The following is a 17698-nucleotide window of genomic DNA, read 5'->3' as shown; positions in this document are numbered from 1 at the left end:
TCTTCTTCTTTGCTATATGTTCTTGAATATCTTTATCTTTGCTAGAGGAATCAAGCTGAGATACCCATGTGAGTTTAAATTTCTCATTCAAAAATTGTCATGACAGTTTCTGACAGGAAAAATAAATTCTACGAAAACTAATCTGTTCTCAAGGCAATTGGCACATTCTAATAAATGCAGAATATTATAGAGCTACTGTATATACTTTCAATTCAAAGGCTGTAACTCAATAGAAAATGCTACACAAATGAAATTCTGAGGAGAACAGGTGATCTTTAGATAGTGCTGAATCAACAATTATGAATGGTTTTTTGATCCCTGGTCAGGCAGGCAAAAATCAAAATCCAACAATGCATTGTTTTAGATATTGTGAGCCATCATGCTTACCTTTTTGACTAAGTTGTAGCATAGAAATTTGACAAATAAACTAACAGGAAGAAGAGGGAGCTACAAGGGTAATAATGGTTGGATGTGAATGAAGATGCAGTTAAAATGCACTTCAGTACATTCCCATAGTGCACTTAAAACTTGACTGTAGCTGGAAACCATTAAGTGGTTAAGCCAAAGGACTCGTGCGATAGGTGGGTTCTGAGGAGAAATTTGAAGTAAGAAAATGAAGCAGTGTAAGGTGACAAGGAGTACAGACACCTGAGCATACTTCATGTAATATAAATTTGTTTCTTAGCAGGAGAGTTTTGAAGATCAAAGCTAAACACATCAAGAGAAACTAGACAGGTATTGAAATATTACGACAAAAAGGTTATTTAGCTTCATTAGCAGGGTTGTGACATATTACTGGAATTTGTTAACACCATTCAGCTAGTCAATTGCCATACATTAATTGAGAACACATGTTAAGTTTTCCCAGTTTGGGTGCCAGATCTTGTACTTTAAAGCTGTAGCATCCTTTTACTCTAAACTCTAACCGGACTCTTTGGCTTTAAAGAGCATCTCCTATAGCAGTGTGCTTCCCTATTCAGGATAACTTGGTCCAAATGAATAAATAAATAACAAGCTATTTCAGATACCATGCATTCCAAGTCTTCCAGGTGCTTCACATATGTTATTTTAGTAATCTCTATAATGGTCAGGTAAGACAGGGCTGAGCACAAGAGAATAACAGATTAGCTAAAACCACCAGTGAGTTTGATGCTGAGGTGACATAGGAACCACTTCATTTTATCAGCCACTTGCTATATTAGCTCACCAAGATGTAGTTCCATTTGTGATGCTAAGCAGGCTTAGGCAGTATCTGATTGGTGGATAACTTGGGTTATATTTACTGGCTCCAAGCTTTGATAACAGGAAGGATATGATACAACAAAAATGCATTAAACATACACCCCTGGCAATTCTAAGCAAGGGGCAAGGGGCTGTAAACACCGGACCCTCGGTTATATTCTGCACAGTATTAAGGGTTTTTAATGAGAGAGAAAACCCCTGAAAGAAACAAATAACAGCAGAATCATCCTCTTAATATATAAGGAGATGGTCAATGCAAGCTATTGTTGCACAACATATTTCAAAGAACCATTACCATAGCAACTGCTGTGCATAACACAGAAATAGTGATATGTAAAACTCTGTTCAATATGAAAGATTCCTTCCCCCCTCCCCCCCCAAATCCCTATATTACACTTTTGTTTTAACAATTAGAAGCTTGGAGATTTGGCACGATAACATTTCTAAAGAGAAATGATTTTGGTGCATGTATCTAGTGACCTCCACCAACGCTTCCCGCCCCCAAATTTCTCCTATGAAAAGCTCTGGAGTAAAATCAGATGCACAGTACATGCCTCATTCCCTCTGGATCATGGCCAGTCTTTTGGTGATGATACCACGGTATGTTAAATAAAGGAAGTTCTGAAGGCAGATTTGAGCACACAGTGGTTTTACTTTACAGTGCTAAAGTAGTACTTATCTTGCTTTGAGACAAAACATTCATTTTCTTTACCTCAAATTGATAATTTAAGAATTAATGAAGTCTAATAGTATCCTTCCTATACACTAAAGATGCAAACTAGCAAGTTAAGAGTGTACAGTATTCTCTATAACTTACTTACTTATTCCCTTTAACTCACTTATTTGCATGCTACCTTTACTTTGTATTCAGGTTCAAATGTTAATTAATAGCTAGTGGCACAATGCCATTACTTATGTTAAAAGTGTGGCCAAACCATCTGTCAGCAATGATCACAGAATAAGATGTCAGAATAGTATTAGAGAAAGTTGGTAAATAATATGCACTGACAAATGCCGTAATATTGCACGTTTATGAAGAATTTTAAAACCTAAGTTTTAATTATAAACATTTAAAAGACAGAAGGCAGAGCCAGTCTCTCAATCAATTATAAACTTTAGCCATATAGACGTATTCCTTTTCAGATCAATAAAAGAACCAGTCAAAATAATGTACAATTTTAATATATCACAGATGTGAACGTGGTATGTTCCTTCTCTGCATGAAGGGGATCTTTTGTGGGTTATCACAGCCCACCTCTCCACTGGCCAGAAGTCAAACTTTTGAGATAGTACACCTGGTGAGCAGGGCAACCCCCTTACCGGTTCAGTTTGTGCTTAAGCAATAATTGAATAGCCCCAAAATAAACAACAGAACAGGAAGGAAAAGAGACCAACTTGTTAGGAGAAAAGAACTCAGCAGTCCCACAGTGAGATATACCACTCTGTTCCCTGGGGCCCAGTCCCAAGTGGCCTTAATGGCCCCTGTAAGGTAGCATGCATTCCTTGCATATAGTAGCATTGCATTGGTGCTATATTGGTAGCAATGTTGTCGGAACAGATCATCACACGCCTGCCCTCCACCAGTCTCTCCTAGTGGAGGAGAGTCAGTCTGACCACTCTGAGATCCAACCAATTTATGGGTTGACTGGCTTCCTCCATGGACCAGATCCCTTGGGTATACTGATTTTCTGTGTGGGCTCCCCAACCCGAGAGGCTCTTGTTGGTGGTTATCAGCACTTGTAGCTGCTCCCTGAATGAGTGCCCCCTCTCTAAGGCCAGGGAAAGCCACCACCCAAGGGACCGCTTGATCTTCCTGCACAACTGCAGCCTGACATGCATCCATTCTCCAAGCTGGCAGCCCTGGGAAGGGAGAGGGTTTTCCATTTTTTTCTCTTTTGCCATGCCTAGAGCTGCCGGCAAGAGCAACCTGCAGTGGAGCTGGCAGGAAGTTGAGCTGGTGATGGGGTGGTCCTGCTCACCAAGTGCACCCTCACAGAAGTTTGACTTCCTGCCATTGGAGAGGTGCGCAGTGACAACTCACACAGGACCCCCTTCCTTCACTACAGGAGAAAAGACAGTTCTCTGTCCCAAGAGAGAGCAGCAGAAAACAAAAGTTACTACTAACAAGAATATGAAATTTGTCTTTACGCTACTTGCATTTTCTTCCAAAATATGCTATTTAAATGTAACTCTACAGAGTTTGTCAGAAATGTATTTTGGTGCCAGTCATTTATTTATTTATTGTACAATCCAAAGTGGATTACCCAGCATTATAAAACATAATTACAAATCCAATAAAGCACAAGTTAAACAATGACAGCATAAAAATAAAAGCCAAATGAAACAGGAAGGCCTGGCAAACACTGAGGGAATCCTTTTTCACGGAACAGGAACCCCCGTTAGGTCTTTTCCAGCAGATTACAATGGATGAGAGAGCAAGGGATGAGGCCAGGGGTGTCAAGGCTCAAACCAGGATCTGCAAGAGTCAGCAAAACATGCACAAGTGCGAGTAGGAACCCCCCACCCACCCAAACACACACCCTCAAAGACTGATGGATTGTTTTCCACTGCACCACCCCACAAACCTTCTGGCCAAATCCACCTGGTTCCATTGGCTGACCTGAACCCCACAGCCAGCCCACCAACTTGAGCTGGGGCTTTGCTGTATCACCATACCCATGCTTGACAGCCTTCAGCAAACTAGGACTGCGTGCACTGCATACATTTAAAGCACCCCCAAGAATCCTGGGGACCATGGTTTACCCCTCACAGAGTTAAAGTTTCCAGCATGCTTAACAAACTACAGTTCCCAGGATGCTTTGGGGGATGCTCTTTAAATGTATGACATGTACACAGCCGTGTAGCACCAAAGGGGCTGTCATCTCTACATTCTGAACTATCTGGCAATAAGGGAGATGTCGCCAGGTGCCTGCCATTGCAACTTGATCAACCTGATGCCACCTGCCTGCACTTGCTGCCAGCTATGACCAAAATAATAGATCAGCCAAATTAAAATTACATAGCAGGCACTATAAAGTGGGTGAAAGGGGGGGGGCTCCAAAAGCCACTCTAGAGTTCCCCTCAACCCTCCAAAGGAGCAACTCAGCTAAAGTCCACACTGTCTAAAAATTGGGCAGAGTGGCTGTCGCACTAACCCTCAACTGTCAAGAAGCGAGGCACAGCACTCTGATGAAGGAGAGCTGAACTATAAGAGGCTGGAAAGCTGGTAAGAGGGAGAGTTAAACCTCTCCTTCATTAAAGGGAAGGGAAGCAAGTGTCCTTAGTATCAGGGTATCTCCAAGGAGGAGGTGGAAAGAACAGGCTTTCCTCTACTGCAGCAAGCCTTTCCCAGGCAACGGTTGCTGCAGTAGGCGGTGCAGAGATGGGCAGCCTAATAAAGGCATTTCAAAAGCTAGCCAGGAATGATGCTACAAGCAGGGCTACTCTTGAAATCACCCTGATTTTGAGGATCTAAAATCAGTTAGTTTTAAAAGCCAAGCACAAGACGACTGAGGTGTGCTTGGAAGGGTGAACAAAAGAGACAATGGTGATCTTTTTCAACATGACAAGGGGATATGTTTCACCCCAGGTGGGTGTGTTACAGTACGACCTGAGCGATCATGCAAAAACTCAGGGCTCTCAATAGCCAATGGATAAGTGATAGAGCCATGAATTCAATGCTTCACTTTGTTGAACATTCTGTCCGTGCAAGCATTTTAGCTTGCAAGACAAAACAATCCCCCATCTCCTCCAAACATGCACTCTTCTAGGGGCTTATCTAACACACCCACCCAAGCCAATTTCGGGTTGTACGTGAGGGAGGGGAGGGGAGCCCCATTGTGCAAGTGGATGTCCTTGCCAACATTAGGTGAATCTGCTCCCAGCCTTGTCTTGATTGAACTAGGAAGTGGAGTAAGATTAAGCATTAGTCCTTCCAGCAGTTCCCAAGACAGTGGGTAGAGGGCGGAACTTTTCCATCTCAAAATGGAGCCTTTGAGCAAAGGTGATCCCAGAGGAGGGGGGGTGAAATGCAAGTAAGCTTGTACTCTTTGGCGAGAATGTATTGTACAATGTCATCTGAAGAACTCTGCATGTGTATGCTTTGCTTTTCCAGATGTCTGAGCTCAAGATGTGGACACCAGGAGCATTTTGGAGATGGCAGCAAGATCAGTGCCAACAGCATGCACCCACCTCTCCTTCTTTGTGCAGAGCCCTCTTTGGGCATATAACACATGAAGGGGGCTAATTCCTGTTGAATGTTTTATGTTCACACTGGAAAACTGAGCCTATTTGAGCTAACCAACATCTACAGTGGGATGAGAAGGATTTATAAAACCAGCGCCTCAATGTTCTCCTCCTCTACGTTGATGCAGTTTACCATGAAAGACCGTGAGCTGCAGATTAGGAAGCCTCTGGTTCAAATCACACTTATTCCATTATCTCACTAGGTAGGCACAGGCAAAACACATTTTTTTTCCTGAGCCTCAGCTCCTCAACCTGCAGTTTGTGGGTAATAATGCTGACTGGCCTTAAAGGGTTATTGTTATTATTAATAATAATTGTAGAACACCTTTCAATAAGAGTTCTAACTTAACTGTAAGGACTGAAATGGGATAATGCATTGTACATGAAGTGTTTTCAACACTGTAATTACAACGGAATCACATGCCTCACTCTTTGTACCACTGAGGCATCTGATCAAGAATTGTATTTTAAAATGACCTTAAAGAAATATATATTTGTAAATGTTTGTATCTCTCATGCCAGGCAGAAACCATACTCTGGCAGCTGTTTATCTTCTTGATCAAGGGCCCCCCTGATCTATAGCAGTGGCTCAGGGTTGTAAAAGGAAATTACAGGCTGGGAGCAAAAGGTCACACTGACCATACAAATTATAGAATAATCAAGTTGCAAAACACAATTAAGAGTTGGTAAATAGTAAGAATTATTGTGCCTCCCATTAGAGACGAGCCACATTTTCATAAGGTTAAAAGGGCAAATAAACAGCAACTGCACTAGGCGAAACTGCTTTGAATCTTTAGAATTTAGAATTTAGCTTAGCTTTTACTAAGTTCCCTTTCTTCTAAAAAAAACTATATATGTTATGAAATATATTGGCTTAAATGTAATTATGCAAAGGATTTAGAAGAAATGTTAAATAGAATCATAGAATCATAAAGTTGGAAGAGACCACAAGGGCCATCGAGTCCAAACCCCTGCCGAGCGGGGGGCATCATCGGAGCACTCCTGACATATGGTTGTCAGTCTCTGCTTAGAGACCTCCAAAGAAGGAGATCTTTCATAGATGGTGTGTGAGGAGGTGAACCCAAAATATCTGTTTAAGATAAAAATTAGAACCATTAGCCATCTGTTTTGCAGGGAATAGGGCAAGAGGGGCCAAAGGTTATCTGGTAATTAAGGTGCCTAGTCGAGGTAAATGTAAGATATATGACTACTTATTTGCCAATTATAAATAGAAGAAAATATAGCTCTCTGTCTCCCATAAAAGGTAATAGGAAATAGGTGTATCTTTTATGATTGGTTCTAGCAAACAGCCAATAGGAATTTCAACCAGGCTGATTGGACAGAGGCAGCCAAAGGGAGGAGAAAGGGGGCTGGATTGAGGAAATATAAGTGCTGGCCATAATGGCAGGAAGGCAGGCCAGAGCTTGGTAACCATATACCACTGTGCCTCTCATTTATTTGTCTGACTAATCACCACACTATAGCTTTCTTTTCTTGTCATTTCTTTCTTGTGACCGGCAGCTTGCTTGTGAATCCTATTCCAAGAAGGCATGGAGAAACACTGGTGGTGAATATTGTTCTAGCAACTATTTTCATCTTCCCAATCACTTCTGGTTTGCAGTAGAAAGTGATGCAGGGGATAGCCATCTGCATAATTCCCCCAATTCACTTCTTTTTGCAAAACAGGATTCGTGATGGCATAGAGGCTATGGCATCTGAAACAGGAAAAGATTATATGCATGTTCTCGGGTGTTCAGTGGGTCAGCTGCCTGCTGCCTTAGGTTGCACTTGGCCTAGAATTTCTCATGTATTGACATCTCCTCTAAACAATGCCCATGGCCTGTATTGGAAATGTACAGTTCTTGAAATTCCATATCTCACTTTAAAGCAAATTGATGATTACATGTTTGGGATCAGAAAGCCATGACCATCAAAAGCTTCCACCATGTGATATTTTATATCACCACTATGATATTTTATTATGCATTTATTATTACAACTGTATTTATATAATTGCTTTGATTTTTTTTTAATGTTGTGTAGATGGAATGCTATGGTGTTGACATTGGTGTTCTATGCTGTAACCTGCCCTGTGGTCTTTTGACAAAAGGAGGAAGGAAGGAAGGAAGGAAGGAAGGAAGGAAGGAAGGAAGGAAGGGACCACAATACCTCAAGGAAAGCCTCTTCCCATATGAACCTACCCGGACCCTGAGATCATTCCGAGGCCCTCCTTTGTGTGCTGCCTCCTCGAGAGGTCCAGAGGGCGGCAACATGAGAACAGGCCTTCTCTGCTGTGGCTCCCCGTCTATGGAATGCTCTCCTCAGGGAAGTTTGTCTGGCGCCTTCATTATACACCTTTAGGCGCCAGGCAAAAATGCTCCTTTTTAACCAAGCCTTTGGTTGATCTTATTGCCATCCAACACCCTTTTAGAATATGGCTCTTTTTGGGAGTGGGGTTTATTGGATTATTGTTTTTGGTTTGATTTTATATATTGTGGTCTTGTTTGTGAACTGCCCTGAGACCTCGGGGTATAGGGCGGTGTATAAATTGAACAAATAATAATAAATAATTATTATTTTAAGGGCCGGTGTCAGTGTAGTGATTCAAAGATGGGCCAATGAAAATACCAAGTCACCGAAAAGGTACACTGAAAATATATGAGAACAACGTAAGCATTCTACTGCATCAGGCCAAAGGCCCATCTAGTCCAGCATCCTGTTCTCACAGTGGCCAACGATACGCCTATGGGAAGCTTGAAAGAAGGACCAGAGCACAACAGCACTCTCCCATGTTAATCCAAAAGAAATGTAGACAATAGAGCTCATATTATTGTTCTTCCTAACCTACTTTTGTCTCTCTTGATTCATCCCCCTTCCCTTCATTGCAAATCTATCCCCACCTTGTTTTTGTGTAAAGTCCATTTTTCTTGGAAACAAAAGTCTGTTGGGGGGGCATTCATTACTTCCTATGAAGTTATCACTGCCACTTTCATAATAAATTATTGCAGGGAATAATTAAAATTTCAGAACTGCACAAAGCCCCAATGTCCTCAAATAGCTGAAGCCCAGAAATTCCTTTGTTACTAATCCTGTGCTCTCTGAAGTCAGTGGACCATCACAAAGCATAAAAATAACTGGTGCCTCACAGCAGACCTTTACTTCTTGCCATCTTAAATTTCACTGTGAGACTTGATGGGCCTTTTAAAAGGGGTTGATGTTTTCTCTTAGTAAGCAGCCAGAAGCCTTAGCTATTCAATTGCAACTGAAAGATTTCTTTAAAAACCTATTCGTGGGGTGTTTCTTTGTTTAAACACTTTCCAGTGATGGACTGTGTGCCCAGCAGAAACCTTTTAAAAATTCAACACACACCTAGACTACATAATAAATCTTTACTGAAAACTCATTTCTTATGAAAGTAATAATTTTATACCTTGAACAAACATCACAGTCACATGTGATTTCCTATTTAGCTTACGGCATTGGTTGTTCACTCTCTTCCCTATTTCTTCTACTGTATTTATTTCTATTTTGTAATGAATTGCAATCCTACAGAATAAAGTTTCCCCCCATGCAAGCTGACATTTAAAAAAATTCACAGCCACAACAGAGAAAAAGTTACTCAGATTGCTACTACACTTTTCTTTCCAAAATACCTTGCTTTTTTATTCGTCCTTTACATTCCCATGTTTCACCTTTTTTCATAGTTTCGCTTAGAGATACACAAGTTATCTCCTTGTCTTGCGTACCTTTTCTTTATTGTGACACATATTATTATTTGCAGGGCAAAAGGAGTAAGGAGATAAGTTATGGAGGGGGAGGTCCAGAAATCCGTCTTGCTCAATTCTTTCCAGTACTATTTTTGTGTGTGTGTGTGTGTGTGTGTGTGTGTGTGTGAGAGAGAGAGAGAGAGAGAGAGAGAGAGAGAGAGCGCTTCAGCACTGTATTATTCTATCATTAATCTAAGGCACATATATAGTAAGAAGTAACAATAACCGAATCTAACAAAGGCACTAAGAAAAAGAATGCTTCTGAAAATCCTTATTTAATTTTGGCCAAAGCTCTACATTGAGAAAGTAATGCAGCCAGCTACAAGACTGACTTGCTGATAATCTAATTAGAAAATGTTGGTGAAACCAGCAAGTTAAGAGCAGATCCTGAGATATGATCTGCATAAGGTAGAGAGATAAAAGGGTCTATAGAGCACAAGACATTACTTCCAGTAACTCTTACTGGGAGGAGTGTCTGGACAGAGGAGCTGCAAGGAGATAAAATGGGGGAGACCATAACATTATTTATTTGCACTGTTAGTCATTTAAATATATTTTTTAAAGTCTCTACACAACTAACCCAGAAAATAAAAGCCAAAGGCATTGCATAAAACCAGACAATGCTTTTTAATAAAACCATTAGAAAACCTATAAAACAAATCCAGAAATGGAAGAAAATGTAAGCCACAGAAAACGTTTCATCAATAAACAAGAGAACAGTTTATATAATACATCAAATACAGTATAACCGCATCTTACACAGGGTTTGCTTCCAAGGGTTCCATGTGTACCCAAGCCTTTGGAACCAACCCCCCCCCCCCCGGCATCCCGGGGCTTCTGGAACCAGTGTGCTGCCTCCATAAGCCCCAGAATGTTCTCACGAGATCTCACGGGAACACACAAGTTCCTCAAATATCTCACAGGAGCATTCCAGGCCAAGCAAGAAAAGAGAACCTTGCTTGGAAAGCAAGATAGAGTTTAAAAGCTCTTTTTGTGCTGGGAAAATGTGGTGCGAAGAGTTTTTAAGTTCTCTGCCTTGCTTCTCAAGCAAGGCTCTCTCTACATGCCAGTGCCACATATAACTTGAAGGATTTCAACCAGTCAGCTTTCAAATACATATAGGTGAAATTGCACAAGTTGAATGTGCTTAAGAAGCGATCATACTGTAGATTTTACCTGGCACCAAAAATGATGTTAATGATGGTGCCAAGCAAGCCTCCCAAGGGAAAGCATTCCACCATGGGGGAACCCTAGCTGAAAATGCCCTCTCCCTTGTTGACTTTCCTCAGGGGAGAATCCCATATTAAGACCAAAATGCCCAGGTAGGTTTACAGCAGGAGAGATGCTTGAAAAGATATTGTGGTTATGAGCTGTACAGAGCTTTGTAGGTCAATACCAGCATGCTGAATGAGCTTGGAAATGTATAGGCCGCCAGCGTAGCTGTGCCAGGATCGGTGTTATATGATCAGCTTGCATTAAGCCTATCAGCAATAAGGCAGTCATATTCTGCCACCAACTGTAGTTCCTGAAAAGTCTTCAAAGTTAGCCCCACGTAAAGCATGTTACAATAATTTAATCATGAGGTTTCTCCACATGACTGAGGCTACCTATGCCTCAGAAGACAACAGAAGATTCTGGAGGATCTCAAAATTATGGACCTGCTCTTCCTCAGCTGTGCCACTCAACTGGATGCCACTCAATAAGTGGGACAAGCCCACGTTTAAACCTGATGGAGTTATCATGTCACATCTCATTTGACTATAACCCTAAGCCTGCCAACTCTCCCATGACCAAAGGAATGGACCATCCCTCCCCTTGACAGTGTTCTGTGGGGAGAGAAAGGTCAGAGGTAACAAGTGTGGAAGCTGCAGTGCCCATGGCTGCATCTAAAGACTCAGGGCCAGCCCACCCCTGAGATAAGGTGAGGCAACCACCTCAGGTGGCAGGATCCACAGGGGAAGCAGATTAAGCCTCCAAAGAAGGCATCACTGGCTGCTGTAGCCACTGCCATGGTAGCAGCAATGTTTGTGGCATACTCCTTGGAAACTGGATCTGCTACCTCCTTGGAGATGCTCCCCCAATGCTGCCTCTACTGCAGCCTCTCAGTAAATGGGAGGCCCTGCTGGTCTCCTCCTGCCCCGCCCAGCATGATTCAGAATGGGCCCCTTTCCCTTCTGCAATTTTCTTTTGAGTCCCACTTCAACTGCCAGGTAAGACTGATTTGATTCCCCTGCCCTTGTTCCTGATACAAATCTTCACTCACCCCGTCTTCTCTGGCCAAAGTAGGAGCATTTTGTGGTTTGCCTCAAGTGCCAAAAAAGTAAAGACTTAATTCATAGAGATGAATTGCTGTAAAACATGATAAGCAGTATGGTTTGGTGACAGACCAGAAAGACCCACATTAAAATCCCTCCTTACTGGATCAATAACTCTCACCATGCCTAACCTACCTCAAAAGATTATTGGGAAGATAAAATGTGGGAGGAGCATGAACACCACCCTGAGCTGCTCAAAAGAAGGGAACGATCAAAATATAATAAACAAAGCATAAATGATACAGGACGTGAACAATGCAGAGGAACTTTGGCACCTTTCTCAAATCCTGAATGTTACTATGCAAAATAAGAACAAATATCTAATTTCCAGCTTGGCTACCTAACATGTATGTTTGGCATGCCAAATAAATTGCATGGCATTTATAATTATACTGATTACATTGAACTGGAAACATTCGTGTACTCTATTGAAATACATAGAACTGATTTTAGATACTGAGGTGGTGCTTGCCTATGGATGTTACTTGGGGGGCGGGTAGGTATTCCTGAGCTCAAAATAGAAGTTGGAAAAGATTATCCTTAAAGAACCACATATGACAAAACTGACAACTTTTTAGATTCATAACATCTTGCACTAAACATAAAACCATGAAGATTTCAGGACTATTATTCTGGTTAGTATTATTTTAAAAATGTACTTTACATGAGAATTTCTTTGTAGAATATGAATAAAGGTTAAGATTACTCATAACTGAAATGGTGAATGAACATGGCTACAATACAAGCTTGTTCTTGCTCCCCTTTTTAGTTCTATTAAGCAAGGCAAGATAAAAATAGAGCCACTCACACATGCTGCTCACTGTCTCAGGGATTTATATTCCTTTTTATTTAATGTTCCTATAGTGTTTGTGGTTTTTGTTTGCTTAAAGCTGTTTGCTTTTTAAACTGAAACATATACAACAGTCTGCAAGAATCTGATTTTTTTAAAGAAAAAACCTCAATGCTGAACAGTTCATTTTAAAAAGCCAAAAATAAATGGTAGAATTAAACCAGATGGCAGTTAATTTAAATTCTTGCTCAGGAATCAACAATATTGACCTCAATCACACCAGTTTCAGAAGAACTGCTTGAAAAGCAAACAGACATAAACGACACCATTTCCTATTTGTTCAAAATATAAACAAAATGCATTTTTCATTTTATGCAGCATGTCGACTGTCCTGATTTCTAGAAAACCAACATACTTTTCTTTATTCCAAAGCAAATGCCATACTAAAAGCACACAACGTACAGAATAAGCTCAGCAGCCATTTGGTATCGACACACACAGAAAAAATTAAATTACAAAAAATATATGCTTGAAAACACCCACAAACCATCACATATACACATCTCTGCATAATTATAGAGGAATACAAGAACTCTGACTTGAAGCCTAGCAACAGTATCCAAGTATTAGTTAGTCTGCTAATCAACTACCCAAAACTCACACACCACCACCTCAATGTGTTTCATATTTAAAAATAAAACCCCTCTTGTTTCTATCTTCAGAGCTGCTGAAGGAGAAGGTAAACGATAAAACAAACCTTGTTCACTTGAGGAAGAACAACCCATGTCATTTAATCCATCTGATAATTCATCTCACCACAAAGAGCCAAGGCAAAACAAAATAAAAAGATTTAAAAATAGGTTATCCAAGTAAAGGATTCTCAGTTCGCAGCATATTTAATATGTGCATAGCTGTATTTAAAGAGACCTTCAAGATTCCTATATATATTATTGCTGGTTTTTTGTATCTCCATCCTATAGAAGCCATAGTAAAAGCTGTATAGCAAATGCTTTCTAAACCTTCTGTGCTCATTTACTTGCAGACAGCTGTAGACTGGATGAAAACAATCAGGGATTAACTTTTCTATTCATCACAGCTTTTAATCCATTACTTTCCCTTCAGTCTTCAATAAAAATAAATAGATAAATAAAAATAAAATGCTGCAACTAATTGCAGTAAGAAGAGGGCAAATACATGTCAATCAATGGGGTTTAGCTGCTGGACAGTTTGTTAAAGCCTTGCAGTGTTCAAAGATGCAATGTTGGTTTTCAGCACAAAAATAAAATGGTATTGTACAGACACTGAACTGTAAGATCTTTCCAGATCTCAACAACAATTGACAGTGCTCAGTTATTTTAGAAAATGCTCCAATATATCAGAAATGTTTATAAAAGCTTATTACTGGGAATGTAAGATTTGAAGAATGCAAGGTGATAGGTTGTGTTCAGTGTGATGCTTGAAATACAAATGTGTGTAAAAGAAATTTGTGACAGATTAACTGGATACCTTTCACTCCCTGAATGTCAGTAAACAATAAAGACGTCTTGTTCTTTCAAATCATGTCATAAAATAAATTACCTTGAAATGTGACTTTCAGTCTTAATATTTTATCTTTTTGCCCCTGCCTCTTATCGTTCCAATGAAGAATTCGATCAAATATGAAACTGACAAGTGTTAATGATATAAGAATTCATTTCTTATAGGGCAAGGGATTCTAGTCCAATCCCTTTCCCATTAAGTACTGGAAATGGGGTGTAACAAGTGCACTGCTAATGAAATACCCCAATCAAGGGGCTTATTTAGATGTAATTTGCCCCTCAGAATGGGCGCTCATAGGATCTCCTAGCCCCACCTCTTTACCCAAGGAGGCCCTAAAGAGGTCACAGAGGAGAAGCTTGTTGAGAAAGGTGGGGTGGATAGAAGTTCCTTCAAACAGGCCCCTTGATGTTATGTCCCTGTTGCAGGATGGTACTGCGAGTTGCACAAATGTTTAGGATAAGGAACTGCTATTCAGGGTTGTGTTTTTTCTTTGACACAACACACACACACACACACACAGAGAGAGAGAGAGAGAGAGAGAGAGAGAGAGAGAGAGAGAGAGAGGGAGGTGTCCTGGGATACAACCTAACTGTTGTATAAGCAAACCTCAGTACAGACTATGATGCAAGACTGATTGAGGATAATTATCAGCAGATACTGAAGACATGTTCCAGACACAATTCAAAGTGGTGGTTATGAAACACAGCACACTACATGATTCAGGACCATGTTATCTGAAAGACCACATTCTCCCTTAAGTTCTTAGCCTGATTTTATGATCTTGAGAGAGAGGTCCTTCTGTCTGTTCCATCAACATCTGAAGCACATTGGGTAGAACTTGAGAAAGGGCCTTGATGACTGGTTCCAAAGGAGGCTCAGATAGTCCTGTCTGTAATGAACTTTCTCCAGGAGGCAAATATAATAATATTAAGATAAACCTTTGGCTCATAACTATTTTATATATGTTGAAACTGGTTTTAAGTGGTTCTTTCTATTGGTTTTATCTGACACATTGTTTCTCTCTGTGTTTTATTGCATTTAGGGGTATATGGGATGTTAGAGGAGGGATAGTACCTCTGGTGGAGAACACATTTGGTCCCCACCCTGCACTTACCTGTGGCTCCTAGAAGCTGTCAGCATGTGACAGTGGCCATACCCTGGAAATGGCTTTGATTGGCCAGCTAAATCAGGCAAAGGTGGCTGATGGTTCTCGATGAGTTAGGGACTTCCCCTGCATGCAAAGACAGGCTCTGGCAGATTGAGCGGATGAGACCAATAGTGGGTCTAATGGTCAAGAAGGCAGTTACTGCATGTGTTGTAGAGGGAAGTGAGGGGCAGATGGGGCTCATCAACCTGAGAAGGTAGCCCATCTAGGAGAAGGAAAACCTCTGCTGGGTATCTTGCAGGATATCTTCAGGAGAAGAAAAGGCTAATGAGTAAACCCTAAACAAATCCAGAGTGGAGTCCCTAAGATTGTTGGATGGCACCTGGTATGCCTTCTTCTGGCAACTCCTGCAGCCAAGCTGGTGCCAAACATATTGCTCTGTTTTCATTTGGACCACATGAGCGAGGCCAAGAGGGAGGTCTTGTTGTCTGGGCAGCCCAGGACCTCCATATACACTGCCCAGACTTGTACCCCAGGAAAGTCACTTTGGTGCAGCTAAAGGAGTGGTTTCACTTCACTCCCAGAGGTGCATTCCACCGTCTTTTGAGACAGATGGATGCCAACAATTATATTTTGTTTGTATTGTGATAGTCACTTTGAGTACCATTTAGTGGAAAGGTGTATCACAAATTTTTTTAAAGGATAAATAATGAAGGAATGGAAATCTAACAGTGCATCCCTATGCATGCAAACACAAAAATAACCTCCTTGAGATATAGGATGAGGCCTTGTCCAGTGATATATTCCTTTTGGTCTGAAGTTGTTACTCGTATCAAATTTGTATTGGCAAAATGCTTGATATTTGCAGGTATTCATCTGCTTTTATCTCTGTAGTATAAGGCTTAACAAACGGAAAACAGATGTAGATTGCAAGCCCTTATGGTGAAGTGTAAGTATTGAAGCCCTGAAGGATAAATACCCACCATCTATTACACAATGGTTTTAGACCTCGCTGCCCTGGCTACATTCAAATATACTGTATAGAGACATCAATTCATGTGGGAACCTATTTGGAGAATGGGAGGGTTTTTATTAACTTATATGTTTAATTTAAGATTTGTGTCCTTATGGTCACTCTATCCACACTGTGAGCTGATGGTGGTGTTAGCACAGGAATGGCCTGTGAGATCCCGCAAGGGCATCTCTTGACTTCCAGATCCAGTGCCCCAAGTGGACCTTGCCCCACCCCTGCCTCATTTCCATGTATACATGGAACCCTTGGAACCAAACACCCACGCAAGATTGGGCATTACTGTACATAGTGAGGTTCCTGCCTAATGTTCATGAGGTGTATCTGAAGTGCAATCACCAGTGCATGGAATTCCAAGTACGGTCAGACTATAGAATAAGAGCACTGTAATACTGGAATTTATCTTCTACCCCTTCTAACTCCTAGCATGGCTGTCAGCCCAGCAGCAGATCTTTGATGTCCCCAAAGGCCTCAGCTACATACCTTTCTGTCCTTTTGAGCACCAAGGTCAGCTAATGTGACTTTAAGGGAGCAAATGTTCCCTGAGAGCCAGAAGCATGCACTCATAACTGCCACCCCACAGGAAAATAACAACATATGATGCTGCGTAATATATTGGACATTCCTGTAAAAACAGGAAATGGTTGAAACATGCTTATAAGGGTGGCATGGACCTTCATGACATGGAAAAGGACACAACTGCAAAGGTCTGGTGAAACAAGCATGTTTCAACCATTTCCCCTCTACCACTTAGTAAACACTGAGCAAAGCAGTCCTCAGCATTCTTCAGTGTAACATCTATAGAGAAGGCTCTAACCCATGCCCTACTCTATAGTAGTCTCTAAATGACAGAATATGGCACAGCATCTCCCCAGATTATATTTCAGCTGATAATGGAGGATATCCAATGAAAGAAGAAAGTCTTAGCCATACTCAGAGTAGATAAATTAAAATCAAGGGACAAGTCCACTTTTTTTAATAGGCCTTTTCTGAGTATGGTTAACATTAGAAATTTTTACCCATTGTTACTACAAAATGTACAAAATGGAAACATCTGGTATCTCCACTGGTCACAATCATCTATGAGTATGTATGTATGTTCTTTGCTTATAATTGAATATAGTAACTTTATTGATTAGAAGTTGTAATTTACATGCTGATATATATATATATTTATTACATTTTATTACATACCTATATCAGTTTCCTTGTGATTCTTGATATATTCAGCGAGCTCAAAATTTCCAGCAATTATTGCCACCTAAAAGATGAGAGAACACAGTGCATTTAAGATTTTGGGGTTCCATTTTATGTCCCATATGTGATTAAAATTCTAGTAGCAGATACAGACAAATATCAAGTCGATACTTTTCCCTATATAACATCCTTGCTGATGCTTATTTTTAAACTTTCACATACAGTTCATACGCATGCTGGCTGTAAAACAGATGCTTTGGATTTCCATAAATGCATATTTTAACATCATAGGACTCATGTTGCCCAATGGTGATTCATAGAAATAGTTTGTTGGCCACAGAATCGGTAGAAGCACAGTTGGCACCAACACCTCCAAATATTGACATATTCTTCCATCAACAGACAAAAAAGTAATGGATTACAATACACAAACAAAATAAAAGAAAATTCACTGGAGGAGGCCTTATT

At 40.6% G+C, this 17698-nt stretch overlaps 1 protein-coding gene across 7 annotated transcripts in view; it reads right to left on the bottom strand.

Annotated features, from left to right (window-relative positions):
* The window catches only part of SHANK2 (SH3 and multiple ankyrin repeat domains 2), a 343276-nt gene that overhangs the window by 232229 nt on the left and 93349 nt on the right, over positions 1 to 17698 (bottom strand). For all 7 annotated transcript variants that reach the window (XM_053388521.1, XM_053388455.1, XM_053388493.1 and 4 more), the window contains exon 10: positions 17228 to 17294. In XM_053388521.1, the coding sequence (XP_053244496.1) occupies positions 17228 to 17294 (67 nt within the window). The remainder of the gene's footprint in view (positions 1 to 17227; positions 17295 to 17698) is intronic.

The sequence above is a fragment of the Podarcis raffonei genome, chromosome 1 (assembly GCF_027172205.1).
Source record: "Podarcis raffonei isolate rPodRaf1 chromosome 1, rPodRaf1.pri, whole genome shotgun sequence".
NCBI lineage: Eukaryota > Metazoa > Chordata > Lepidosauria > Squamata > Lacertidae > Podarcis > Podarcis raffonei.
Note: the sequence above shows the minus strand (reverse complement) of the source record. Positions and strands in the feature narration are given on the sequence as shown.